Source organism: Gossypium raimondii, chromosome 9, assembly GCF_025698545.1.
Source record: "Gossypium raimondii isolate GPD5lz chromosome 9, ASM2569854v1, whole genome shotgun sequence".
NCBI classification, from domain to species: Eukaryota; Viridiplantae; Streptophyta; class Magnoliopsida; order Malvales; family Malvaceae; genus Gossypium; species Gossypium raimondii.
Genome location: NC_068573.1, coordinates 27,445,183 through 27,470,956, shown reverse-complemented (window position 1 = coordinate 27,470,956; position 25,774 = coordinate 27,445,183). Strand labels below are relative to the sequence as shown.

The following is a 25,774-nucleotide window of genomic DNA, read 5'->3' as shown; positions in this document are numbered from 1 at the left end:
ATCCTTAATGTCAATGCCAATGTTGTGTTTATGGTTAAGGTTATGTTTGCATGTTAAGCTTCATATATGGCTTAGTTGTGTCTAGTTTGATTATGCTAATGCCATTTTGATTCTTTATTTCAAGGTTTACATAGACCTTATGTGTTTGAAATTGGAAATGTGGTAACTCGGTATGTTTAGGTTGGTAAGTGGCTTGGATATGTCTAGACTTTGATCATGAGTTTTGTGCCATTTTAGCATTTGATTTCAAAAGTGTGATAAGTTTAATTTGGTATAGTTTGGCATGATATGATGATTTTATGAAATTGGAATGAAATTGTATTATGATGTTTAGGTCACAAAATTTAGTATATTATGTGAAATGATAGGCTGAAACCAAAAGGGATTGAAATTATTGTATTCTGCTTATAGAGTTGCAACAGCATCCTATGGATGTCACGACACAACCTTTCAACGTCACGACGTCCCTCGCTTGAGGTCACAACACCAATTCGATAAAGTTTGTAAACTTTACATTTTAGTCCTCAATTCGTGTTACCAACCCACTATTTTGGAAGTCGCGACATTGTACCCTTAAAGTTGCAACTCTAGCCCAAAACATTTTGAAACTTTACAGTTTAGTCCTTCAATGGTCTTGAGTTATGAAAAGAGCTTTCGTAAGCTCGTATAAACCCTAGATAAGATAATATATTATAAGATAATGATGTAATGATCATGTCTATAGATATAATGTGTTGAATCAATAGAAATCATGTTACAATTGATTATCATTGCTCCAACAACAGTCGTGGCATCCTGTAACTTGAACCCGACAATCGGATCAGGTAAAGAGTATTATAATTTAGGTTACAATTGAGAGGTTTAAGGTATTAATAGTTAACACATTTATAAAATTAAACTCACACAAGTCATTGTCCAAAAATCTTAATTATTACATAATTATTGCTTAAATTTCGTTGCCATGAATAAACTTTGCCGTGCTTAATTTATTCAAGGTAAGCCTAAAACTATATATTATGAGAAATAAATTCACATATCTATATTTAATTAATGTTTTCAAAATAATATTTAATTAATATATTAAAATCAAGTAAATTACATTCTATGTCACTAAATTATTAATAAGTTTACTTTTTGTTACTCAATTTCAAAAAATTACCTAAAATTATTATTAAACTATTTAAAATCTTCACTTCAGTTATTGAACTATTAAAATAATTGTTATCGCATCACCGCTCTAATCAAAACCTCTCCGTCTCTTTTCTTCATCAAGTTTTTTTATAAAATAACTTTTAATATCACAAATCTATAAACTAAAATCTAAACAATTTTTCTCAAATTTCTAACAATGATCATCAAATTGACTTAAATCTAAAATATGTTATTCTACTCATCGATAAATACTAACCCACCATACCAATCATTGACTCCTTACTTGAAGCTTGCTAACCAAATTTCTTTTAAAAAATTAATCCAATCATTTAAATAAAAATTTTAAATAATTCAATGATTTGATAAAACTTTCAAATAATCAAAATTCATTTTATAACTTTTAAAATAAAGTAATTTTGGCTATAATTTACCTATACTCTAATATCTAGTCAAGAAAACAACATATTACAATATTTTATTTTTTAAACAGTTTATCAGAGTTTAGAACAGAATCGAACATTAAAGAAAATTTAAAGAAATGAATGCCATATCCCTATCCAATTCATAAACAAATCGAATAATTTCACTAACAAATGAACCCAAACTAACCTCATAAGTATATTTCCTAATATATCATCTAGAATCACCACGATTCCATGATTAAAAGTTCCATGAGAATGGCAAAATCCATAAAGGTAAACAGCAGATTGAAGGGAAAAATTATGAAATCCTTTTGTGGAACTCAAATTAAATAGCTATGAACTTCGACAGGACAACAAAGCCTTGGTACAAGCATACAGAAACAGATCTAGTTACACCGAGGTATACAAATTAAGATCGAACGAGAAAAACCAGACCCTCTTCGGTTTTAACCGGATGTGTTACGTCTTCAAACTGTTTTGGTTTTCGGAGCCTTTTTCTTCAGTTGTCTTGTGGGGATTGAGTTCTTCATGCCAATGAAGAACAGCAATGCCCCTAACAGCGTCAAGTTCTAGGAAGAAAACGAAATTCATTTAGAAATTATTCATTGAAATTTCCATCAAATGACAAATGAACAATTAGACTCTAGGAATGGCAAGTGAAGGAAGTAGACAAATGTTTAGGGTAAATATACATTTTAATATCTTAACTTGGCTTCAACGTTCAAATTGATACTTAAAACTTTTTTATGCAATTAAGTGCCTAAACTTGGCCTAAAGTTTCAATCCGGTACCTAACAGTTTTTTGTCCAATTAAGTATTTGAGCTTGGCTTTTTAGTTCAAATAACCAAGTACTAACTTTGAGTAAAAAGCCAAGTATTAATTTTAACTACTCTAATTGAACCAAAAGATACTTTAGGTACTAAATTGAACCTTAAAGTCAATTCAAATACCTAATTGGACAAAAAAAAAAACCTTAAGTACCAACATGAACCATGAAACGAAATTCAAGTATCAAAATGTATATTTACTAATTATTGTCCACTATCATTTAATAGAAACCGATGCAAAATTCAAGGAGAGAAATTATAAAATAACTAAAACTCAATACGGCAAAAATATACGTATCAAAATTGTATTAATATAAAATGCCTTATACATCAACCCTCATTCCTTGAGAAAATATAAATACCAACCTGTGAAAACTTTGTAAAAAGAAGACCAAATTCTTTCTTTTCCGTGTCGTAATTGTAGAAGTCATAAACAATGGGAGTAAGAATGAGTTGGTGCAAAACCTACAAACGAAGTATATTGTTGTTATCATTTGAATTTCAAAGTACACCGTACTCATTTGAATATCTATGGATATTTTCTTTTTCCTTTAATTACTATTTGGATGAATTCAAAGCGGATATAAATATAAACTTTCTTATATTTATCATCATCTTTAATTTTTCGAAGCCATTGTTTGAGTCTATTTTACTTTATCGCAAATAATGAGTCCCCAAACCTATTTGTTATCTCCTTTGTTTTAAATATATTTAATGAATTTAAATATCTAACAAATAATGCTATTTAAATCAAATGTCAGTACAGATCTTAAACCAATTTTAATTTTAAAGCAATTGTGCATATTCAAATTTGAAGATTAAAAATAATAATAATAAATGTTCTACCTACTACCAGCTATATATATAAATATATTTACTTTTTTTAACATATTTGTGAAACTCCACGTTTTAATAATGGATTAGTATTTATTAGACTGGCACAATTAACTTTAAAAAGTTTATATGTATTTTCTAAAATATTTATTTTAAATTAAAAAAAACCTTTACAAACAGATTTTGGATCATGCCATTTGTTTTAAAATGTAATAAAATAATAATTAAATAATTGAAATAATTTAATCAAAATAAAAAATCTTAAATTAATGTTGTAAAGAAAATTTTTTTTATGGGCTAAAATAATAAAACTGCCCTTAAACTTTATAAACTTAATTTTAAGAACACCTCCATACTTTACTACACTTAAATAAGTGATCTCATATATTAAGTTTAACCCCAGATAAACAGTAGCACCAAAAGAAAAGAAAAGCCGGAAAAGTAGGGTATAAAAACATACCAGAAGATAAGCTCCGATGGTGCTGCCAAAGGTAAAGAGAATACTCCCAACACCTTTAAAGGCTACAGCAGCAGCAACTACATACTTGATCTGTAAATAATAACCCAAAGAGTTAAAAAGACATTTGAAAAGCTTTATATAACCCTATAATAATAGGGTTTGTTTTAGAGGTAATAACGGTTCGAATAGGATTTATTTTAAAAAATCGGTGGTTAACGTGCAGTATTTTAATTTTTTGTTTAAAACGAATCAAATATCAAGATAATCGAATCGATCTGAACCTAATTTCACCTATTCAGATAGATTTAGTTTATCAGTTTTAAATTAAAAAGAAAAATTCTATGATCATTAGTTTAAATATAAAATATTTATTTTCATATTATAAAAACTTAGAAAATAATTACAAATTAATAAAAATTCGATTTGATTTAAATAATTGTTTTAATAGTGAACAAAAATCAAATTGAACCAAATAAATTTATAATATCCAAACTAAAATAGATCCAAACTGAATGCACTACGGATAGTTTAGGCATGATATTAAAAAAAAAAATCTCGAAGAATAGCAATTCTTACATCAAATTCAGGCACTTGCAACCCTGTGTGAGACGACACAGTCTTTGAGAAGACGTTGAACTTTGGCCTCAGCTCCTTCGCCGCTGGACCACCATCGACGCCAAATTCATTGAACCTGAACAAATTAACTATTAGACTTAATGAAGAGCTAAGTCTATATCTTCATCATTTGACTCAAAATTGAATATACATAAAAAAAACACTGAATAAGTATAAAGAGTAGAAATATATATTTGCTCAGTCTTCCAAATGTACATCAAATAAGAAAGAAGTCATCATTAATTAAAGTATAAATAAACTTTTAAAAGTTCAGAAAAACTAAATCAAGATCTAAACTATCTCGCTTCTTTTTACACTTTTCGCAAGAACCACATTAGAAAACACAAATAAGAAATTACAGATCTGGAAATGAAGCTTACTCTTGCCAAGCAGAGAGGATGAACACTGACGCAAAAAGAACCCTGCCGATGAAAGAAACCAGCGCCATTTTTCTGATTAATATCTTCAAAGAATATATAGAAAAAGCCTTTAAAAAAAATGTTCTCGAAAATGAGAAGAAATTGCTTTCGGGAAGCAGAGACAAGAGAGTAAAGAAAATCCAACAGCCGGCGATTTTTATAGAGAGAGTAGAGAAATATCTGTGGTAGAAAAGACGTACTCGCGCGAGTATGATAATGTTTAAACACTCGCGGAAGATACTGTGGGAAACACGTCGATTTAACCAATCAGTTTCACTGGTTCCAGAATTGGAAAGGGGTGACGTGGACGAAAGTGGAGAGCGAGTTCAGTTATTGGTTACCACAATTTCCTTATAGTTTAGTTTAATTTACGATCGTAGCCATCACGAGATCCGTTTTTAATTTAATTTTTTTATTTTTTCTTGCTTTTTATTTTGCCGGTCTTTTGGTTCAACTTTTTGAAATTTGAATGCGGTAGTATGTTCAAAAAGTTCCCCTGAAAAGCAAAAGGAAATTTAACAAAGATAAAGAATTTTATTAATATCAATAAAATTTAAAATGATTTATAATTTTAAATTCTATTGAAAAATATATTAGATATTTTTTTTTGGTGATACAAGAGATTAAATAATAATAATAATAAAACTTAACTACTATATTCCAACTCTCAACCATATCTTCATGAAGCAAACTTTTCGTCCTAGACAAAAAAAATTTAAAGGCTTGCAATTCAGGCATCATATTTATCATATACGGAGATACATGAACTTGATAATTTTATCTACATAATATCTAAATTCTTTTTTGAGCCTAATTAAAACTTAAAATTGGCAACTATAAGCTAAAATGGTACTTTTTAATAACCTTAATGACACTTGTAAAAGCCCATTTTTGCCCGGCCCATAAACCAAATAAAATAAACAGTCCAATAAACAAAAATCCACTGTCCATTACAAATCAAATAACCCCGAAGCCCCAATCACTAAATCCAATTACGATAACCCACTATTTAAAAAGCCCAATCGGCCCAAAGCTAAGAAAACAAGAAACCCTAGGGTTTCTGCAGCATCTAGCGCCGCAACCTCCAGGCCTTCTCCTTGCACGTGTTGCACCTGCGCGCGTGTAGCCGCTCCACGCCAGCCTTTGCACTCACACGTCTCCGTACCAGTACCTGCGCAGAAAACAAACACACACGAAGGGAGCAGCAAAAAGGGACAGAAAAGGAACAAAGGGGATTTCGGGGGATTTTTCCTTGAATTTCTTAGGATTTATTTTTTTCTTTCTTTCTGTAATTCGGCTATATATGAAGCCAAAAACAATGTAAGGAAGGGGGGACGCATATTGTATCAAAAAAAAATCAATACACAGAAATAAAAAAAAAGTTTTTGAGTTTCGAAAAGGTGATTCACCATCTATTTCTTTCTCTGCGTTCTTACTGTTTTTTTATTTTTTATATACAAAGAAGATAAATTTAAAGGAAAAAGAAGAGGAAGAGAAGAGCAAGTACCTGGTGGCCGGTCTTCCTTCTGCTCCGTCGCAATCGGAGTCGGATGGAGGATTGAGGCACGAAACGGCGCAAGAAGGAAAAGGGAGCGTCTAGGTTTGCTTTAGTTTGGTTTTGGGTGGCTGATTAGTTTCATTAGGTTTTTTTTAATGTTATAAGAATCACGAAACGGTGCCGTTTGAGGCTTGATTCGGTGGCTTCAAAACGGCACCGTATTGAGCTTACCCGATGACCCGACCCAGATTGCAGCTAGATCTGCGTGTTCTGGCATGGGGTATTTGCATGTTCAGCCCCTCTGATTTTGCGCATTAATGCAATCCGGTCTTCGTTTATTTTACATTTGATCCTGAAATTTACGGCACATTTCAATCGAGCCCTTGATCCATTGACGCTTTGGAAAAAGGACACATGTTCGATTTTGGGTTTAATTTCGCATTTGGCCCTTGACCTTTGTGCGCCTTTTGTTTTAGTCCTCTCTGTTATTTTATTATGTTTTTGCCCTCTTATTTCATTTTTGCCCCGATTTAGTCCCAAATCTGTTAGATTTCACTTTATTTTTGCAATGTATTTATTTATTTATTTTAAACTTTATATTATTTATTTTAAATCGTTCTATTATTATTTATTTTAAGTTTTTAATATATTATTTATTTTAAACTATGTTAATCAATTATCCATTTTAAAATATATATTATTTATGTTAAACTACATATGTATATTATTTATTTGGAATTGTTTTATGCACATCATTCATTATTATTTTTGTTTAAAAATAAAATTTGTTTGCATACTATTCATTTAAGATTCCTTTTGACATATTATTTATTTTAAGCATTTTACATGTTATTTTAAATTGTTTTCTATGTTATTTATTTTAAATTGCTTTGAAGATTATTTATTTTAGCTTGTTTTACACATTATTTTAATATGTATGGAATTATTTTAATATATATATACGTGTATAAAATTTATTGTAATTGGTAATTTCTAAAATTTTATTCTACGTTTTAAAATTTCTTACCATTTCGATTATGTTGATTGGTTTACTTGGGATCAAATTATTATTGTATTAAGTATTCTTTTTTGTTATTTGTAAGATCGATTATTAGTTTATTTGATTATTAATGTAGATGTATTATATATGTGGTTGCTCCAAATTGTAGAATTAATTTGCTATTCATCATTCACTCCGTATATTGTTATATTGTTTGTAAGAATTGTATTCCATTAAAACATTATAATCGTTTTATTTCAAAACTCCTAAAAAAGGGCTTGGTGTTTAATAGTTCTCGAGAGAATTGTGCCCTAACTTACTAGGCTTCAACTCTCTTCGATGGATTTATATCATCAAGTTTCCATTTTATTAAAACCATATCATTGTCAACATAAAGTTTTTTTCGGGATTTCAAAATGTTGGACCCTAACTCACTGGATCCGATAATTTTGCTATTCTGAATTAGGGTTTTTTATAAAGGCAATATTCGATGTTTAGGAATCTCGGGAAATTAAACCCTAACTTACTGGGTCTTAATTTACCGTTGGACCCAAATAATCGGATATCCTTCTCAAAATGCATAGGTTTTTAAGGTCAAGAGATAAATTTAATTTTGAGGATTTAATATGTTGCATTCTAACTTACTGAGTGTGACGATTTATTTCTTTGATATAAGTGAATCTCATCATCCAATTCATTTTACTCAAATTTTCTTTTCAAAGGACCGTATTTTAAAATCTTTTCAAAGTTTCGACACTAAGACATAAAATGATCAACTCGGTACCAATTTTGGGCGTTACGAGGGTGCTAACCCTTCCTTGTGCGTAACCGACTCCCGAACCTGTTTTCTCAAAATTCGCAGACCTAAAATTTATTTTTAATGGTGAACCGATCACACCTTAATAAAAGATCGGTGGTGACTCCCATTTTCATTTTCAAAGTCGATTCCCATCGTTTTTTTAAAAAAAAACTTAAAAAGGTGTCGACAACACTATTAGCTTTTATCAATCTGACCAATAATTATGCACCACGTGTCCAATTTTATCAAGTCACTTAAAATACTATTTATATATTCAAGTATTTAAATAAAATAATTTTTAAATAAGTGTATGTGTCTCAAGGTTAATTATCTTCTTCTCTAAAATGGCAATGGCTTCAAGCAGTGGCCTAGAAATTGTTTGTGTGTTCTTCCATTTATATCTCATGTTCTGAGTTTACAAAGACGGACTCATCTAATGACTCCGAAAAATGGTAACAGTGCCATAATCCAACGGCCCTCGAACCAACGATTGATCTAAAGACACATCGATGCCTCTCCCATCGCCAACTCGTCATTTCATCTCCAAAACTAATGTGATCTTGGACATGAGCACTGTGTTGAATTCCAAAGAGTCTTTGAAAATTGAAATTGGGCCAAATGTTAATGGTTCATTTGCTCAAGGAATGTCTAGGACCTTACAAGATCCATTACAAGTGCCTATTGGGCAAATCACAAGTGTCCGAGCTAAACAATGTAGAGAAGCTCTCAATGGCACGATTTGTGGGCTTTAGAACAATGGTCAAGTTAGTCACCTTCAAGATGGGTTGAACGTCGTTCCAAGAATGGTTCATGTAGTCCAAATGTTGAATGAACATCCAAGTGGGCTTAGGTTACCCATTTGACCACCTTGAATTATTTAGAACACTTATTTATCTTTTATTAATACTTTAATAAGCATTGCATTTCATTTTGACTGCAGCTTAGCTAGTCTTTATTCGTGTGCTTGAGTATGTGCGTGTTACTTATGCTTATGTCGTGTGTCTTGTTTTACAATATAGTTGTTATTTTGTTTTATATTAGTATAAGTTACGTTTATATGTTTTAGTTATGTTAAAGTGTCATATACGTGTTAATTGTCTTTTCTTGTCAATTATGTTAGTTCAATTGTTGCCTTGTTCTGAAATGATCTAATAGCACTTCTATTTATACCATTTTTAGGTACATTCGGCTTGCCATTTAAGCATTCTATGCCCCTTCACATTTTGTCTGGATTCATGCACAAGCATCATTCAAAGATCCTACAAGTTCATGCATTCATCAAGCCTCAAGTGACCATTCATATTCCATGACCGAATGCAATGTTACATGTGCTTAATTGTCATGGATGGATTCAAGGTACTATTTTACCTTACATGGATGTGTCTAAAGGAAGAGATTGTGCCTATTTAAAGATTCATAGACTATACATGCATGTACGACAAGAGAGGAGCATATCATTAAATGCACAAACATTGAATGTGAATATACATGTATCTACACAATAAGGATGAATCTGCCCATCATGCATTTCAAAGGAGGGACGAATCGCCTCTTCAAGCACCCAAATGATTCATGAACACCCAAGGATGATGAATGTGACTATTTGGTCATACATTGCACCCATAAGTTCATGTATTTCACTATACATTGTACGACACACATACATGTATACACATTAATAGTTGAATGTGTCCAATGGTATGCCTAAGTTTATAAATAGCTTTGACATTTCAATTGTAAAGGTTAATCAATCAACTTTTGAATACAAATCATATTGTGAAAGTTTATCTCTTGGTTCTTCATTGAACTTTCGAACTTATCAAAACTTCAATTTTGTGACGTTCACTTATCATATCATTCCCCTTATCCCTTTTCGAAGCGTGGCAACGCCAATCCTTCTTATACTAAGGTTTGGGTGTTTGTCAATTTAAATAGGTTGTGTTCATATATAACTTCAGTTCCTTAAAACTTTCAAGCACCTTGGGTTACGGTCTTTTTACTCGTTTGTCCTTGTTTAAAATGATCCATCGCAAACGTGAATTTCTAACTTCGAGTATGGGTCTCGTTAGTATATTATCAAGGTTCTATTCTGGTTTAAAAAATTACATAAAAACCATAGACCCTAATCTATCGTAATTTGATATGTCAAATTATGCTCTCTAGAACACTTATTGAGTTTGTTCTCAAGCAATTTATGAGTCTTTTTTATACTTTCCATTAGTTTTTAGTTTTCACTATTAATAACCATTTTTAGTTGGTTTTACTCCTTTTAGGGCCTAAATTGGCAAAATGGTGCCATTGTGAGTCTCATAGTGTATTTGAGTTGGTGTAGGGAGACAACGATGACCTAACTTTGAAGAGAACTACATTTAACATGGGTGTCGCAACACTGATAATAGGGTGTCACGACACTGAGCCTCTACTACCTCAAGGTGTAAGACTTCAACAAGAAATCAATTTTATAACAACTTGATTTTTTACGATGTCAAAAATAGTGGTTTGGGGACCACAATTCTAATGGTAGAGTCAGTAAATATTATTTAATAATGTTACGAGTTCATTATACTATCCTATTGATGTTTGAATTAGTAAATTTGGTTAACAGGTTAGAAATGAAAATGCACAAACTAAATTGTAAGAAATTAGCGAATAGCCAGTTAATTAAGTTAATAAGAATTGATTAAGGTTAAAGGTTGTAACTAACCACTCTTGCATGTTTTTTTGGTTGTGTCAATGTATGGAATAAACACCTGTTAGTTTTCATTGAAGGATGAAAATTATACTGTTTGGTGCTATAGGATGAAGTGGATGGAAAGAGGGTCTTATTCTCGTCTTCCTTCACTGAAAATATTGTTCTCTATAGAGGAAAGAAAAGCTCTAAGCTATCTTGATTAATTGGCTTTGCATGTAAGTGTTTCACGAGTTTCATGTTTTTGAGATCTTTGTATCTTGATTTAGCTAACCTACATGTTTAATTTCAAAACTGTTAAATTTTGAAGCGTTGTCATTGATGAACTGAATGTATGAACGTATAGATCAAGAACCAAATCAATCTTTTGATAACAAAGGGAAAGGAAAACTCCTAGAATAGTCTTTGATATCCTATTCTGCTGCTGTACTAGGTAAGTTCATAGGGTGTTATTGTAGCGGGTAAAATGGTGTGTGATTTTGTGCAAGTATACAAGTCGGTTCAAGTAATAAAGTGATGAGTGAGTATCGTTCCCATGAGGATAATATTGAGGCGCAAAGTTGGTCAAGTTATTTTAGTAAAGTCAGGTTAATGCTATGGCAAAACGATTGAATGAAATGTTATGAAAAAACTAAGGTAAATATGCAATGATGAGTAATATATGGAATTAGTAAATAACTGGATATGTTATGGCAAAGGTGAGAGTAGGAATGTAATTGCGAATATGAGAGTGATATAAAAATATTTTATAAATAAATAAGTACTAAATATGTTGTGGCAAAGATACTTTGGCAAAGAATAAAGATATAATGTCTATGATATTTATGTGGTAGTTTGAGATTATTAAGAATCAACCTTCACTGTCAATAATACCATGGCAAAATCTTTATTAACTTACTGTGTAGAAGAGTCCTAAAGTGGCCTACCTCTTTCAAGGGCAAAACCTCAACTAAAATTTTCCGCATTAAATAAACTTAACAAGAATAATATGCCATCGATTATTCCTAGGGATTGCACTTAAAAAATTGAATGGGTAGTAAAATAATCAGATTTATACCATGGAAACTTAAAGCAGTTAAGTATCATCAAAATAACCCCAACCCGATGAGATTTAACTCATCGATTGAGGAATAAAATTCCAAACCATCTCCATCATTTACAACCAAATAAGTTCATAAGAGAGCACTAAGGAAATAATGGAAGAACATCGGGAGAACAGCTTCTGTTGGTCCACACTTTAACAAAGACAAAGCCTGTGCTAGCCGAGAGGATGACTTCCTCTTTCAATCGAACCATCTTACTCTTACCTTAGGATATTCCCGTCTTATTGTTCTCTTTTTGTTGTGTTTTAAGTTGTGTTTTAGGGTTTCATCCTTTGGCCTATTTATAAACTAGTGTACTAGGGTTTAGCCAACAACCCAAGATTATATTTTCTCTTTTTAAGTTCTTTTTGGTTTAAAAATCCCTTCCTTTTGATAGGTGGTTATCAACTCATTATCTCATGATCTTTCTCCTCTTTTAAAATTCTTTTTCTCTAAGATAAAACCAACAACCCAAGATTTATGCCCTCTTCTTTTTAGGCAGCTTTACCTAGTACAAGTCGAGTTGGTTGAAACTGGTACGCGTTGACTGTTGACTCGGTCATCTTTCTGAAATCGTGAATTGCCATGGCATACAAGTTGGCAAACTGTCCATCATTTTGCCCCGGGAAACCTTCACTCATTTATTCATTGTTCCTTATTCTACCCCTGCAAATCCACCAAACACAACCCTTCCACAAGCAAGTAAAAGTAACAAATACCATTTAAACACAGTCCAAGCTCCTAATGTAATGATTAAGGAAAAATACTAATGAAATGTTCTAAAGTGCAACTAAATGTACTTAAGTACAGGAAATTAGCTAGGTCTAAAGGCATGAAATATAACTCCTTTCAAGAGTTATCAGTTATATTTGTTTATGATATGTCTGAATGTGAATGCAAATGGAAAATGTTAGTAAACTTGTATTTGTAAAGTGAGAAAGGCATTAAATTGTAAAAAGAGGGTCTAGTTGTGTATATTGCTCGAACGAATGAAATATACAATTGGCATGCCAATGGGGTAAATCTGCACTATGAGGGAAGAAGTGAGATGTGATGAATATGAAGGAAGTTATTGAAGTTTACTGGAATCTTGCATTTGTTACAGATTTCCAATTTAATCTCTTCGAAGATTTGACGTGTTATTAGTTTGAAAGCTCTTATGAGCAAATTGACGCGTTATTGGGGGAGAATATTTAGCCTACGGGTTGTACACTATGTGCATCTAACATGTTATTGTTTGGAAAACTTTTATGAGCAAATTGACGTGTTATCGAGGAGAATATTTATCATACGGGCTTTGCATTATGTGCATCTTGCGTGTTATTGATTGGAGAGCTCTTATAAGCAAACTGACATGTTATCAGTGGAGAATATTTAGCCTACGGGCTTTGCACTATGTGCATCTTTCGTGCAAAAACCATTTGAGCAACATTTGCTTCTATTTTGTACTACGATCTGACCACATAATACCGCTTAGTATTAGTTAAACAATAGACAACCAATGAGCAACATTTGCTTTTATTTTGCTTTGCGTGCAAAAACCATTTAAGGACAATAATACAAAGTATATTAATTTAATTCATGAATAATTTTATTAATCAGTCTATTCGAAAAAATTACAAGTGTACTTAGACGAAAATACTACACTTAGGGCACCAGACCCAGTAGTTACAACAATGCATATTTTTCTCCCCTTATTTGAACATCATTTTATAACTCAATATTGAGTCATTCAATATTATTTATCAATAATAAATCACGAACATATACAACAAATTTGTTGATACGTATCAATATAGTGATAAAATTAAATCGCATTCGCATACTTTAGATATCGCCTACAACTTTATAAAACATGATGTATTATATCATTCACTATTACCAATACAATGAGTGCATTGGGCACATAAAAAAATGGTACTTCAGGACCATCATTTTATAACATTATTGTTTGACCATTTGTATTTCTTTTCAATATCTCCAATCTACATGAAAAATTAGTCGGTTGATTTAGATTATATAAACACTCTGGATACTCAATAGCAATTCTTTATAATATCATTGTGTAACAATTTGCCCTTATTGAACACTTGATCTTCACATTGAGACAAATTTTCATTTTAGATATGTTTTCATTATAAAGTTTATCTATCGAATAATTATTTCTCTTGAAAATTCTTCAAGAACTCTAGTGATATTTGATTCATTAATATCAACAATGATGATAATAACCTATATGTATAAATACATTAATTAATAAAACTCTGAACAAAATCATATTCACATTTAATGATTTTATCATGAAAATCGAGTTTTATGCTTCATGTATCAATATTATCAAATAATTTATATCGATGAATACAAATTCACTAGAACTAAATAAATAACTTTATTTGGTGTTTACATCCACCACAAATTAATCATTTTTCATAACCAAAACCTAGTGTCTTGTGAACGTTCTTATTACAAGTCAATTCTTATATTATGACTTGTATTTTTTTCGCTATTATGCTAACATGTACTCCCATTGGCTTTACACCTTTCAAGTGTTTAGACTTCAAGTTCGAGATACATTTCATAAGTTATAATAGAAGTGTCTCTTTATTTTGATGAGTTGTTCCCATATCAATGATTTCAAATATATTTTCATTCAAGATCCTCACTTTTCCATATTATTGAAGTGTTCTACGTATATTATCGTTGTCGACAACAATTTCCTTTTGTCACCTCCATCATTTTTAGTTATGACATAATTGATTGAGATATCCCAATATATTCATAATTTTAGGTACTTGAACCTCTTCTAGGGTTTAATCAAAAGATATGCCTTAGGTCTCTTCATGAGTACCCGCCTCCTTTAACATGTGACCATCTTCATTTCTTTCTCCTTTCTTTCGAAGTTTTTTCGTTTCATGGAATCGATTGGTTTATCATGCTTCTAGCATGCTCAAGACTTATTTTTATCACATTATCCTTCTGGGACATATAATAATTATTTGGAGCATTTTAGCTAGTATATGTATCAACTAGTCTATGCAATCCCTAAATGTCATCACTAAACATGTCTGACAAATAATTTTATCCTTTAAACTTTGTGCATATAATATTAGTGAGGATTACAAAAAGTGATGACATAATTATTTAACCAACTTGTCTCCTTTAATACTAAGAAAATTTGCGACATGACAATACTTTTTCAAAATTATAAATATATCTCCTTTCAACTGTTAACATCTAATGAAAATTCTAATTTTCTCAACTTCATACTTGATGATTCATCTTAATGTATTATGGTGGAACATAAAATATATATTGCACACCCAAAAATTCTTAGATGAAATCTATGGGCTTATAAATGAAAGTCAATTCTCATTAGACAAATATTTCTTACATGATGGTTTGATGCAAATAAAATTACATGCTTATTGTAAAGTTATTCTTATATTAATGGTTAAGCAATTAAATGGAGGCATAGTTTTGCTAACCATTAAGTATAACATATATGGGTATAGACAGCTTAATATTATCCCAGTTAAAACTATGAAAATCAAGCTTGGGATATAATGCACTAGTGTTGTTAGCACAATTTGCATACTATAGAGATTGTGCACAATCAAATTATTTTAAGAAATAATATCACAAACTTTAGGTTGCACACATGTGATACATGAGCTCATATATTATTTGGCTATCATTTAAAAATGCAATCGACCTCTAACTTTAACTAGTGTTAGTTCAATATTTCTCCAACGAATTAGTATTGATGACAAATATTATTAAAATATAACTTCTAATTCTTCAATAAAATCATATAAATTTCCAGCAAATTGTTTTGCATCATCATTGACTCGGGATGGTCTAACCGGTCATACCAACACTATAAACTTATTTTCACTATCTCATATGTCATACATATAAGTCTAATGTATTCCTTTGGGAAATTTATATAATACAAATACATGAGTGTAATCATTTTATTATATAACCTAATGAATGCTTAATTTATTTTAAATAATATACACTTTTGTATCTTTTCAATATGAATGATAAAAAATTTATATTCAAAAACTTTATTATTCATATAAAATAAAATGAATAGGTATAAATAAAACATATATTAAACATAACAAATAATAAATTCATGTTACTAATAAATCACTATGGTTAGATAATATTTTTTTATATATACCATAACACAACAAAATGCAAAATATTATAAGGTCAAATTAAAGTAACTTTATAGATATAAATGTTTAAACATAAAAATTTTCTAACCTCCACCTCAATCATGAAACTATCCGACATGGTGGATATCCCAAAGTTCATGACAAGTAAGTACTTTTACTCCCATTTTGCAATAATCATATATCTTAATCAAAATTAAACTTAAAACATTCAAATCTATTAAAATGAACCAATAAAAATAAAAACATTTATCTCCACATAAAAATTTCAATAACTAAATGCGTAAAGAGTTTTATAAATTCATAGAGTTACGAATAAAGAATTATATAATTGAACTTCTTAATAGAAAGCAAATCAAATTTCAAAAGAAGGTGATTAAACGGACTTAGGTTACCATGGATCAGAATTAGTGATTATAAGCATCATTTGTAATGAAGAGAAAGAGATCATCCCCTAGCAAATATCAAGTAGACATTGATTCTAATGATTCTTAAATCAAACAATCAAATTTCAATACATGGATCCCAACAAAATTTTGACACAAACTAAGAGCATATTAATCATCCTTGTATGTATGGTCAACTTTAGCATCATGTTGAAAAATTTCATCTTTTGCTGAAAAATTTTCCTCTATTTCATCATGTTGCGATAACGAATTTTGTCTCAATATTATTTCATTTTTTTAATGGATACTTTGATAAAATTTTCCTAGATGCTTAAACATACGACAGGTACGTGATCGATGCATTTTCATACCACATTGGTAGCATGAATTTTTAATAATCTTCAAATATTTTGACCACCATTTTCTTGGTTTTTCTTCTTATTATTTTTCTAGAGGTTAGAAGTACCACTATTATAACCACCATGTTAACAATTATTAATGTCTCCAACTACATCCTCAATTACAACGACAACCACGATCTCTATATTTTGATTTTTCATAATTGTTATGTATTGTTACATATACTTTAGGGAATGAAGCCTTTTTTCACTAGAAGATATGATATTGTTTTAAAATACTTTTTAAAGCCTTTTTCACAATATTATCTGCTACAGAGCACATAAAATATTTCAATTATAACAAGCATTAGAGAGTACAATCATTTTCTAATGGTCAAATAATTCTTTCACATTATTACACAATTCAAGAGTAAAGAGGATATTTCACAATTAGATATTCCACTTTTAATCCTTTATATTGATGATTTTGGACAAAAATAATGGTTTTGCTTTGTCTATAAAAAAGTCAAATTCGTTTATACTCACAAATCATGTGTGACTCTATTAGAAATAATTTAATAGGCAATCTAGTTATCATAATAATGACGTGTGCTATGAAAGATATACATATTTAATAAAAATATTGAAGTTGTTGATACTTCAATCTTATTCAAAGTCTTATATCATAAACAAGCATACCATGGAATATATAAAACATAAATTCATACTTAAATATGAAAAAATGAGCATCATTTTTAACTTTTTTTCATTAAGAATATTGAAATCTCAAAATTTTTCAAGCACAAATAGAAAATCAAATACCTTAGGATTGTTACTTCAACAAGGACGTTGTACATCTATATTACTTGTTTTCTAACGAAATATTGAATACTATAGGCAAGCTCGTGCTAATAACGTGTTATAATAATAATAATAATAATAATAATAATAGCATAGGGACACAAGAATAATAGATGAAAATAAAAGAAGATTTGTATTGCATTTCTTTCTTTTCCATCATCATTACAAATAGTATACTCTTATATATATATATAGGAGATTAGGCTCATCATTTTCTAATTCATAAATAAGAAAATGAAAGGTGAAAGGTTGATTATAATGAACATCCACCTAATAACATTTATAGGATTTTTATTTTTCTTATGAAATTAAGAATTAATAATATTAGGTTCTGTATTTTTAAACATTTAAAACTTGAGTAGACTCAATGTCCCACTGTTAATTTGAGTTAGAAAAAAGTAACTTGCATTTCAAAAGTTAACTAAAGTCTTCAAATTGAAGAAAAAAATCTTAAATTGAAATTAGTTAAAAACAAAGAAATCAAATAATAAACTCTTTCCAGCAACACGAAACAATCAGTATTAATCCTTTGGGTTGTTGGTAAGGATTATGAAACATACTTGAATTGTCACATCGACTATTATTTTTGTATCTGATGCAATTTCAAATGATTTTATTAAATTGTAATAGAAAATATTAACTTGGACCAACTTAAATTATTAAAAAAAAAACTTTACGAGCCAGAAAGATTGAAATTGTTTTTACAGAAAACATTAGTCACACCCCCCAAGTTTGATTTGATGATGTGTAATTGAAGTAGATTTTGTTTCAGACAATACGATAGCATGATAAGTCAAGCACAAACTTTTACCCAAAAGTTGCAGAAAGGAAAATTAAAATATTACGTAAAATCTATATAATTTTTTTAAATCATGTAAAAGGTTGGATATTTTAATTACTTCAAAATTATTTATGAAAAGATATAAAATTTTACTTTGTTAAAAACTTACAATTAATATGAAAACCCTAACCAAATCATTGAGATCAATATTTTTTTTTAATTTTATGATTTTGTGGACTTTAAGCTTAAAATGATAAGCTTATAATGATTTGTAGTTGTGGGATAATGTTTTAAGAGAAATTAAAAAGAAAACTTGGTGAGACAAAATTCAAGTGCAAAATTTAATAAAGGATAGTTGGGCATTGTTTAGAGTTTAAACCCAATATTGAAGTGTGGTCGTGCCATCATTGATGAAATCTGATTGGGTTCCATGTGACTTTAAATCAAACCTGACATATGATCAAAAGAGATCACATCTTGTTCTCTATAATTTATTCCTTTCTATAAAATATAATACATAAATTAAAGTTCAGCATGTATTACAATTTGTTTAAGGGAAATCAAGTGAAGATTTAAGTTAATAATATTAAAAAATGTCTGGTGGTAAGTTGTAATAATTTGATTATATAAGTACCTTCACAAATAGGAATAATGAGAGAAAAAAACAAATGCATCAAATTGGGGGCAATTTACTAATAAAAGTCTTTTTTTCAAAAATTACTGAAATGGGCACATTATTTAATTATTTACCGGAATGGTCCTTCTTCCGCGAAATCGCGTCCACGTCAGAGCGATGTCGCGGTTTTTCCCACGTTAGGTTTTTTTGGCTTTTAGGGTTTAAGGTTCAGGCTTTTAAGGATTTTTAGGTCCTGGAAGAAATAATTTCGAGTTGACGTTTCTGATAAAATAGTATAAAATCTCTTCTAGCAGGATGCTATTTGAGAAGAATTTGTGAAATCGCGCCCTCATGGACGCGCTTTTGCGCGCAAGTTTGCTACAGTAGGTCACGGAAGAAATAATTATTTTTTTGACGTTTCTGAGCAAATAGTATAAAATCGCTTCTAGCAGGATGCTATTTGAGAAGAATTTGTGAAATCGCGGTCTCGTCAACGCGCTTTTGCTACAGTAGGTCATGTAAGAAATAAATTTTTTTGACGTTTCTGAGCAAATAATATAAAATCGCTTCTAGCAGGATGCTATTTGAGAAGAATTTGTGAAATCGCGCCCTCGTGGACACGCTTTTGCTACAGTAGCATGTTTGGGCTGAAGCTATAAATTAGGCAGAAAATGTTCTCAGAGTGCATAAGTCACAGTAGAAACAATTTAGAGAGGCTAAGAAGGTTAGAGTTTCAAATATGAGTGAACGTATTAGTGCTGTTATTTACTACGATGATGAGGTTTGCCACACTGAGAATGATGTTGTTTTTTTGTCGGAGAATGTGGTGCGACTGGTTTTTAACCAGAACATAGATTTGACAGAACTTCGTAAAAGGATTAGGCGTAAAATTTTTGGAACGACGCCAATGAAAGTTCTGTCTATCACGTATCGATTTTGTTCTTCTGTTGATCCAGTGACATATGACTCGTTCGATATAAAAGGTGCTCGTAGCTTGGAGGCAATGGTGCAGACTCATCTTGCTAGTGAAGCACCTTATATTGAGTTATATGTACAATTTACGTCGCCAACTGATGTACCAGCGACCGGTGTTCGAGATGTATACACCACCCCTGGCCGACAGACGGTCAGCGGGTTACAAAAAATAGAACAACCCATGTTCGGTAGCGGTGTCGAATGCACATCCCCTGCAAGACACTCTATCGATGGATGGGACATGTACGTCAGTGGCTCGATGCTTGATACTGGAAATACATACTGGGAAGCGGCATCAAGTTCTAGCGGGTGGCAATCTACATCTAATTGGGGACGTTATCAAATGCCCAGAAGAAGGAATGATGTACTCCCTATGACGGCAACCGGTGAGGGGACCTCGTACACTGCAGATGATTGTGGGTTAGAAGATGACTCTGATGTGGATCCACCTCGAGAGCCCAGGCCGGATGGTGCAGAAGTTGGCTTATTTTCTGAATCGAAGCCTATTCCAACAGAAGCTGAAGATGCTGACAGGAGTTCAGATAAGGAAGAGCATCCACGATTCAGAGCATACTCACCTCCAGCCCACATGCATAATATCGATCTGTCTGCAGATGATGCGTTAGAGTTTCCAGATCTACCACACCGGTTGAGTGATCGTACAAGTTCAGGGGTAGATTTCGGTGAACTTGAAGTTGGTAATCAGTTTACCAACAAGGATAGTTTTATTGGTGCTTTGAAACAACATAGCATCAAAAACGGCGTTAACTACCACGTCGTTAAATCAAAATCTGATAAGTTTGAGGCGAAGTGTGCGGTGCAAGACGGCACATGTTCATGGAAAATCTACGCCTCGTTAAGGAAAAGGACAGGGTTGTGGGAGATAAAAAAGTACAAAGGTCTACATACATGTGCTGCAGGTACAGTATTGACTGTATCTGAATAATACTTTTATTATGCAATGTTGCATTATTTAAAGTACTCCCTTTGTAGGTGTTTCACAAGATCATCCCAAAATGGATTCAGCTATGTTAGCTAGCTTGATACTGCCACGATAAAAGTAGATCCTAGGACTTCAGTGCCGGTGTTAATTGCCAATATCCGTAGCCAAATGGGGTACACGCCCTCTTATCGCAAGGCTTAGATAGCTAAGCAAAAGGCGTTGGAGAAGATGCATAGTGGGTGGGACGCCTCATATAATGAAATATGGCAGTGGTGTCAGGTGCTAGAGAGATACGTCCCTGGTGCCATCACAGACCTTGAAACGGAACATGCGTATTATAACGGCCGATTGCTACGTGGATGCCAAGTGTTCAAACGCCTGTTTTGGACCTTTAAGCAATGTCGAGACGCATTTCCATACTGCAAGCCATTGGTACAAATTAACGGTACCTTCATGTTCAGTAGGTATACTCATCGGCTATTACTTGCAGTGGCACAGGATGGCAGTGGGAGAATTCTTCCAATTACATTCGCAATAACACCGGGAGAGTCGTCTGATGACTGATTTTTCTTTCTCTCTAGGTTAAGGAGGCATGTGTGCCCCCAACCTGATATCTGTGTTATTTCAGATCGGGCACCGGTATACTAGCTGCATTTGATCAAGAGAGAAGCTTATGGCAGCGCACACACCATAGATATTACCTAAGACACGTTGCTTCGAACTACTACAGGAAATATCCATCTAAGAGTAAACGACGACAAGTGACCAACATGGGTATTTAGTCTATATCTGTGTTATTTCGTTTGTCAATTTGAATTAGTTTTATTGGTAGAAGTGGTATAAATTATTTGCTATGATATTATATTAGCAGGGTATGAAATAAATAAATATCATTTTCACGAGATGTTGGCAATTTTACAATCCCAAAACGGAGAAGGGGCGGACTACCTTTGTAACATACGTTTGACAAAGGCACAAGCATCTGACGGCTGACCTACGATATGGCCATATGACGTCGAACTGGCGTAATGCATAAATTCTGTTCTTAAAGGAACACGCCATCTACCGATAACATCGGTTGTGCGAGAGACATATTTTCGTTTGGCGGCGTTATTTCCAAAGCGAGCAACAAGTTATGCAGGCCAGATGCAGGGAGGCCATGTATGGTGCAGTAAGGTAGTTCAAGAAATTAACAAGGCCAAGGCGAGGGCAAACACCATGCACACAGTGTATCACGATCAAGACAATTTATGGTTTCGCGTGACAAAGTTTGACAGACCGCACCAATGTGTTGTTGACGGGCAATATCGTGTACACTTGCGAAATAGGACTTGTGACTGTGGGATGTTTGATGCACTTCGTTATCCATGTGCTCATGTTATTACAGCTTGTCAGAAACTCCGTCTGGATCCGATGAGTTATATGAACGAAGTGTACAAATTAGAAAACATGTACAACGTATGGAGACACGTTTTCCCACCGGTCCCAGATGAACGTAAGTGGCTTCCCGTATCTCTTGCTCCTTTTAAGATGTTGCTGGATAGAGAATTACGTCGCAAACCAAAGGGTCGACCTTGCTCGACTAGAATACGTAACAATATGGATATCTGAGAAACAGCCAGTCAAACGAAGTTGTGCGGATGGTGTAGGAATCCAGGCCATACAAGTCTATCATGCCCTAATCGCAATAGTTGAATGTAATTGTAAAAAAATTAAGTTTGTGAAATTATTAATTGATAAATTGTATTAAGTCAAAAATTGTATTAATGGTTAGTAAAATTATCAAATTATATAAAATTATTAATTGTTAGTACCAACAAAACATTTTTCCAAATCTAACATTATGTGAATGTAAAATTATTAAGTCAAAAATTGTATTAATGGTTAGTAAAATTATCAAATTATATAAAATTATTAATTGTTAGTACCGGTCAAAACATTTTTCCAAATCTAACATTATGTGAATGTAAAATTATTAAGTCAAAAATTGTATTAATGGTTAGTAAAAGTATCAAATTATGTAAATTATTATTTGTTAGTACCAATCAAAATATTTTTCCAAATCTAACATTACGTTAAGGTTAGAGCTTTTAAGTTAAGGGTTTAAGGTTTTAAATTAAATTAGGTTAGGGTTAGGGTTTTTAATTAAATTAGGTTAGGGTTAGGGTTTTTAATTAAATTAGGTTAGAGTTTTTAATTTTAAGTTAAGGGTTTAGGGTTTTTAAGTTAAGGGTTTAGGATTTTTAATTAAATTAGGTTAGGTTAGGGTTTTTAATTAAATTAGGTTAGGTTTTTAATTAAATTAGGTTAGGGTTTTAATTTTAAGTTAAGGGTTTAGGTTTTAATTAAATTAAGTTAGGTTTTTAATTAAATTAGGTTAAGGTTAGGGTTTTTAAGTTAAGAGTTTAGGGTTTTAATTAAATTAGGTTAGGGTTAGGGTTTGTAATTAATTTAGGTTAGGGGTTAGGGTTTTCATTAAATTAGGTTAGGGTTAGGGTTTTAATTAAATTAGGTTAAAGTTAGGGTTTTTAATTAATTTAGGTTAGGTTTAGGTTAAATTAGGTTAGAGTTTTTATTATATCAAATAAACTTCTATTTTATTACATCAAATAATATCAAAATAACTCGAAAATTTTTTTATTTTATTACATCAAATAAACTTCTATTTTATTACATCAAATAATATCAAAATAACTCAAAAAATTTCTATTTTTTACATAAAATAATATCAAAATATTCAAAATATTTGTACAAATAAATTTAAATACGGCAATCAATGTCTATGCCCGGGGGATTCAGTGCCACATGGCGGCCGTCGACGGTTACACGCTGGATTCCTCCTTTCTTTAGCTTCCGGCGGCGGTTGTTGTTCCTCCGGTGGGGATTCTGGTTTTTTCGGTTCGGCATCTAGTTGTCGGACTTAGGACGATGATCCACCTTCAAAGAATAGTGTATATGGAGGTGTTTGCATCAGGAACGGCGATGGTGTTTGAAACCCATACGTTGGTGAGGATTGGTAAAAAGGAGAGCTCCCCGACGGCCCCCTTGCGATCCCTCGTGTGCCGCTGGCTTATACATCGGCGGTCCGCTCGGCATAACAGGAAATGGAGCTGAACTGGGCATTTGGCTCCAACCTGCCATAGGACTCGGAAAAGGATACATATAAGGGTTAGGGTATATATAAGGGCTAGAAAACGCACTTGGAATCATCTGAAAAGGCGGTTGTGTGGGTATCATCGATTGAACTGCTGCGTCGGTGCTCTTGTTGGGCCTAGTGATTTTATGGTCGCTGATGATAAGCCGGGTGAATGTCTGGGCCTCGTTGAGGGGTTACCTTCGTCTTGTCGTCTTGGATTTAGAGGCCCGCGCCTTACCCTTTCGACACGTATTTGCCGCTGCCTCTCCTCTAGCGTCAGTAAATACGGCTTGCCATGGATCCTAAACCATAGCATGTATTCTGAAACGCACGATAACTCCGGAACGATGATTGGTTCCCGAGTAGGTAGATATTCATACTGATCTTCCCACATTTCCATGTACTTAGACCAGTATCTCGTCCAATCTGTATTCAATTGCCGAAGGTCGACTTTGTGTTGATCGTCAAACACCTCAGGATCCACTGGAATCAGTTGTCTACATCCAAACTGTTGTAGCACTCTGTCTTTCTGGTGCGGCTCCACGGTTGCGTAGTTGACCAACACGACTTTCACGTGCCAAGCTTGTGGATTTTGTAAAAACTCTTCCGGGATTACTGCCCGAATTGCCGGATCCTCGTATGGTGTCCATTGAAACTATATGAACATGATAGAAATATTAGTTATATACATAATACTAAATACTAAATACTAAATATCAATCGAATAGCGAATGTATGGAAATATCTATTTGCAATAATACTTACTTTTGCTTCCGACCATTGGTCCAATAGAAGCCGTATATCTTCAAGAGAGGACGGTAATCGAGCATAACTTGCCGATGGTTCCACCTAATTAAATAAATTTTTAGCATACTTTTATTTTTAAAAATCTACATAATAATTGTAAAATGTAATATAATAAAATTTACCTCATTATGAGTGAGAATGTATATGGGTGGTTCACTCGAGGACGTAGAAATGGAAAGCGAAACCGTGCCCATGATTGCAGTAGTGACAGGCAACCTTCGATGTTTGCTCTCCTTGGTCGTGTCGCCCCGCACATCTCCCGATATAATGTTGCCAAGACGGCAGACCCCCAACTCAATTCACCGGCTGCTCTAAAATCAATGAGTTTTAGCAGCCATCTTAGATGTACGCGGCTCCGTGACGTGTCGGGCATCGGATAACCTCCAATTATTTAAAGAATGTATGCCCGAGCATATCAGATTCTTTCAATTTCGGTTGAATCTTCATCCGGATCAGGGAATGTGTCACGTAACCAGCCCATCTCGACCTTACCTCCCTCCATTTTCTCCGGAATAGCGCCCAAAAGCTCGTAGCACACCGCCTCCCAATTGCTAGATTGGGCAGACCCGGTGACTGGGTGCCCGTCCACCGGCAATCCCAACTGCAGATTAATATCTTCTACAGTGATAGTGTACTCTCCATATGGAAGATGGAATGTGTACGTCTCAGGTCTCCACCTCTCGATCAACGCACTGATCAGTTTCGGGTCCAACTTGCATCCCCGGCCTACCGTCGCCACGTGCCAAAAACCCGCTTCCCGCAGGTAGTTCTCTACCAACGATGGAGGAGCATGCATATTCCGGATATTGCATTCCAATACCCGATCTTTAGACTTTTATAACAAATAATAAATTAATAATTATCTAAAAATGCATTAATAAAAAATTCTTAAATAATATTTAAAAATTAAATTTAACACTTACAATTGTCATTTGTTCCACCGATATGT

General features: G+C 32.5%; 1 protein-coding gene across 1 annotated transcript; it reads right to left on the bottom strand.

Moving 5' to 3' along the window:
* Positions 1-1,746: 1,746 nt before the first annotated feature.
* LOC105798790 (uncharacterized) lies at positions 1,747-4,873 on the bottom strand. The gene is made up of 5 exons (XM_012629003.2): positions 4,692-4,873; positions 4,273-4,387; positions 3,697-3,786; positions 2,769-2,867; positions 1,747-2,143 (listed from the first exon to the last, which is right to left on the bottom strand). The coding sequence occupies exons 1-5, from the start codon at positions 4,757-4,759 to the stop codon at positions 2,042-2,044; spliced, it is 474 nt and encodes a 157-aa protein (XP_012484457.1). The 5' UTR covers positions 4,760-4,873; the 3' UTR covers positions 1,747-2,041.
* Positions 4,874-25,774: the final 20,901 nt, after the last annotated feature.

Bases quoted from the DNA above. Each gene is read 5' to 3' on its own strand.
- LOC105798790 (XM_012629003.2), bottom strand. From the start codon at position 4,759: ATGGCGCTGGTTTCTTTCATCGGCAGGGTTCTTTTTGCGTCAGTGTTC. The intron at 4,388-4,691 runs GTAAGCTTCATT...TAATTTGTTCAG, and splicing joins ATCCTCTCTGCTTGGCAAGA to GTTCAATGAATTTGGCGTCG. The intron at 3,787-4,272 runs GTAAGAATTGCT...TATTATTTACAG, and splicing joins TGCAAGTGCCTGAATTTGAT to ATCAAGTATGTAGTTGCTGC.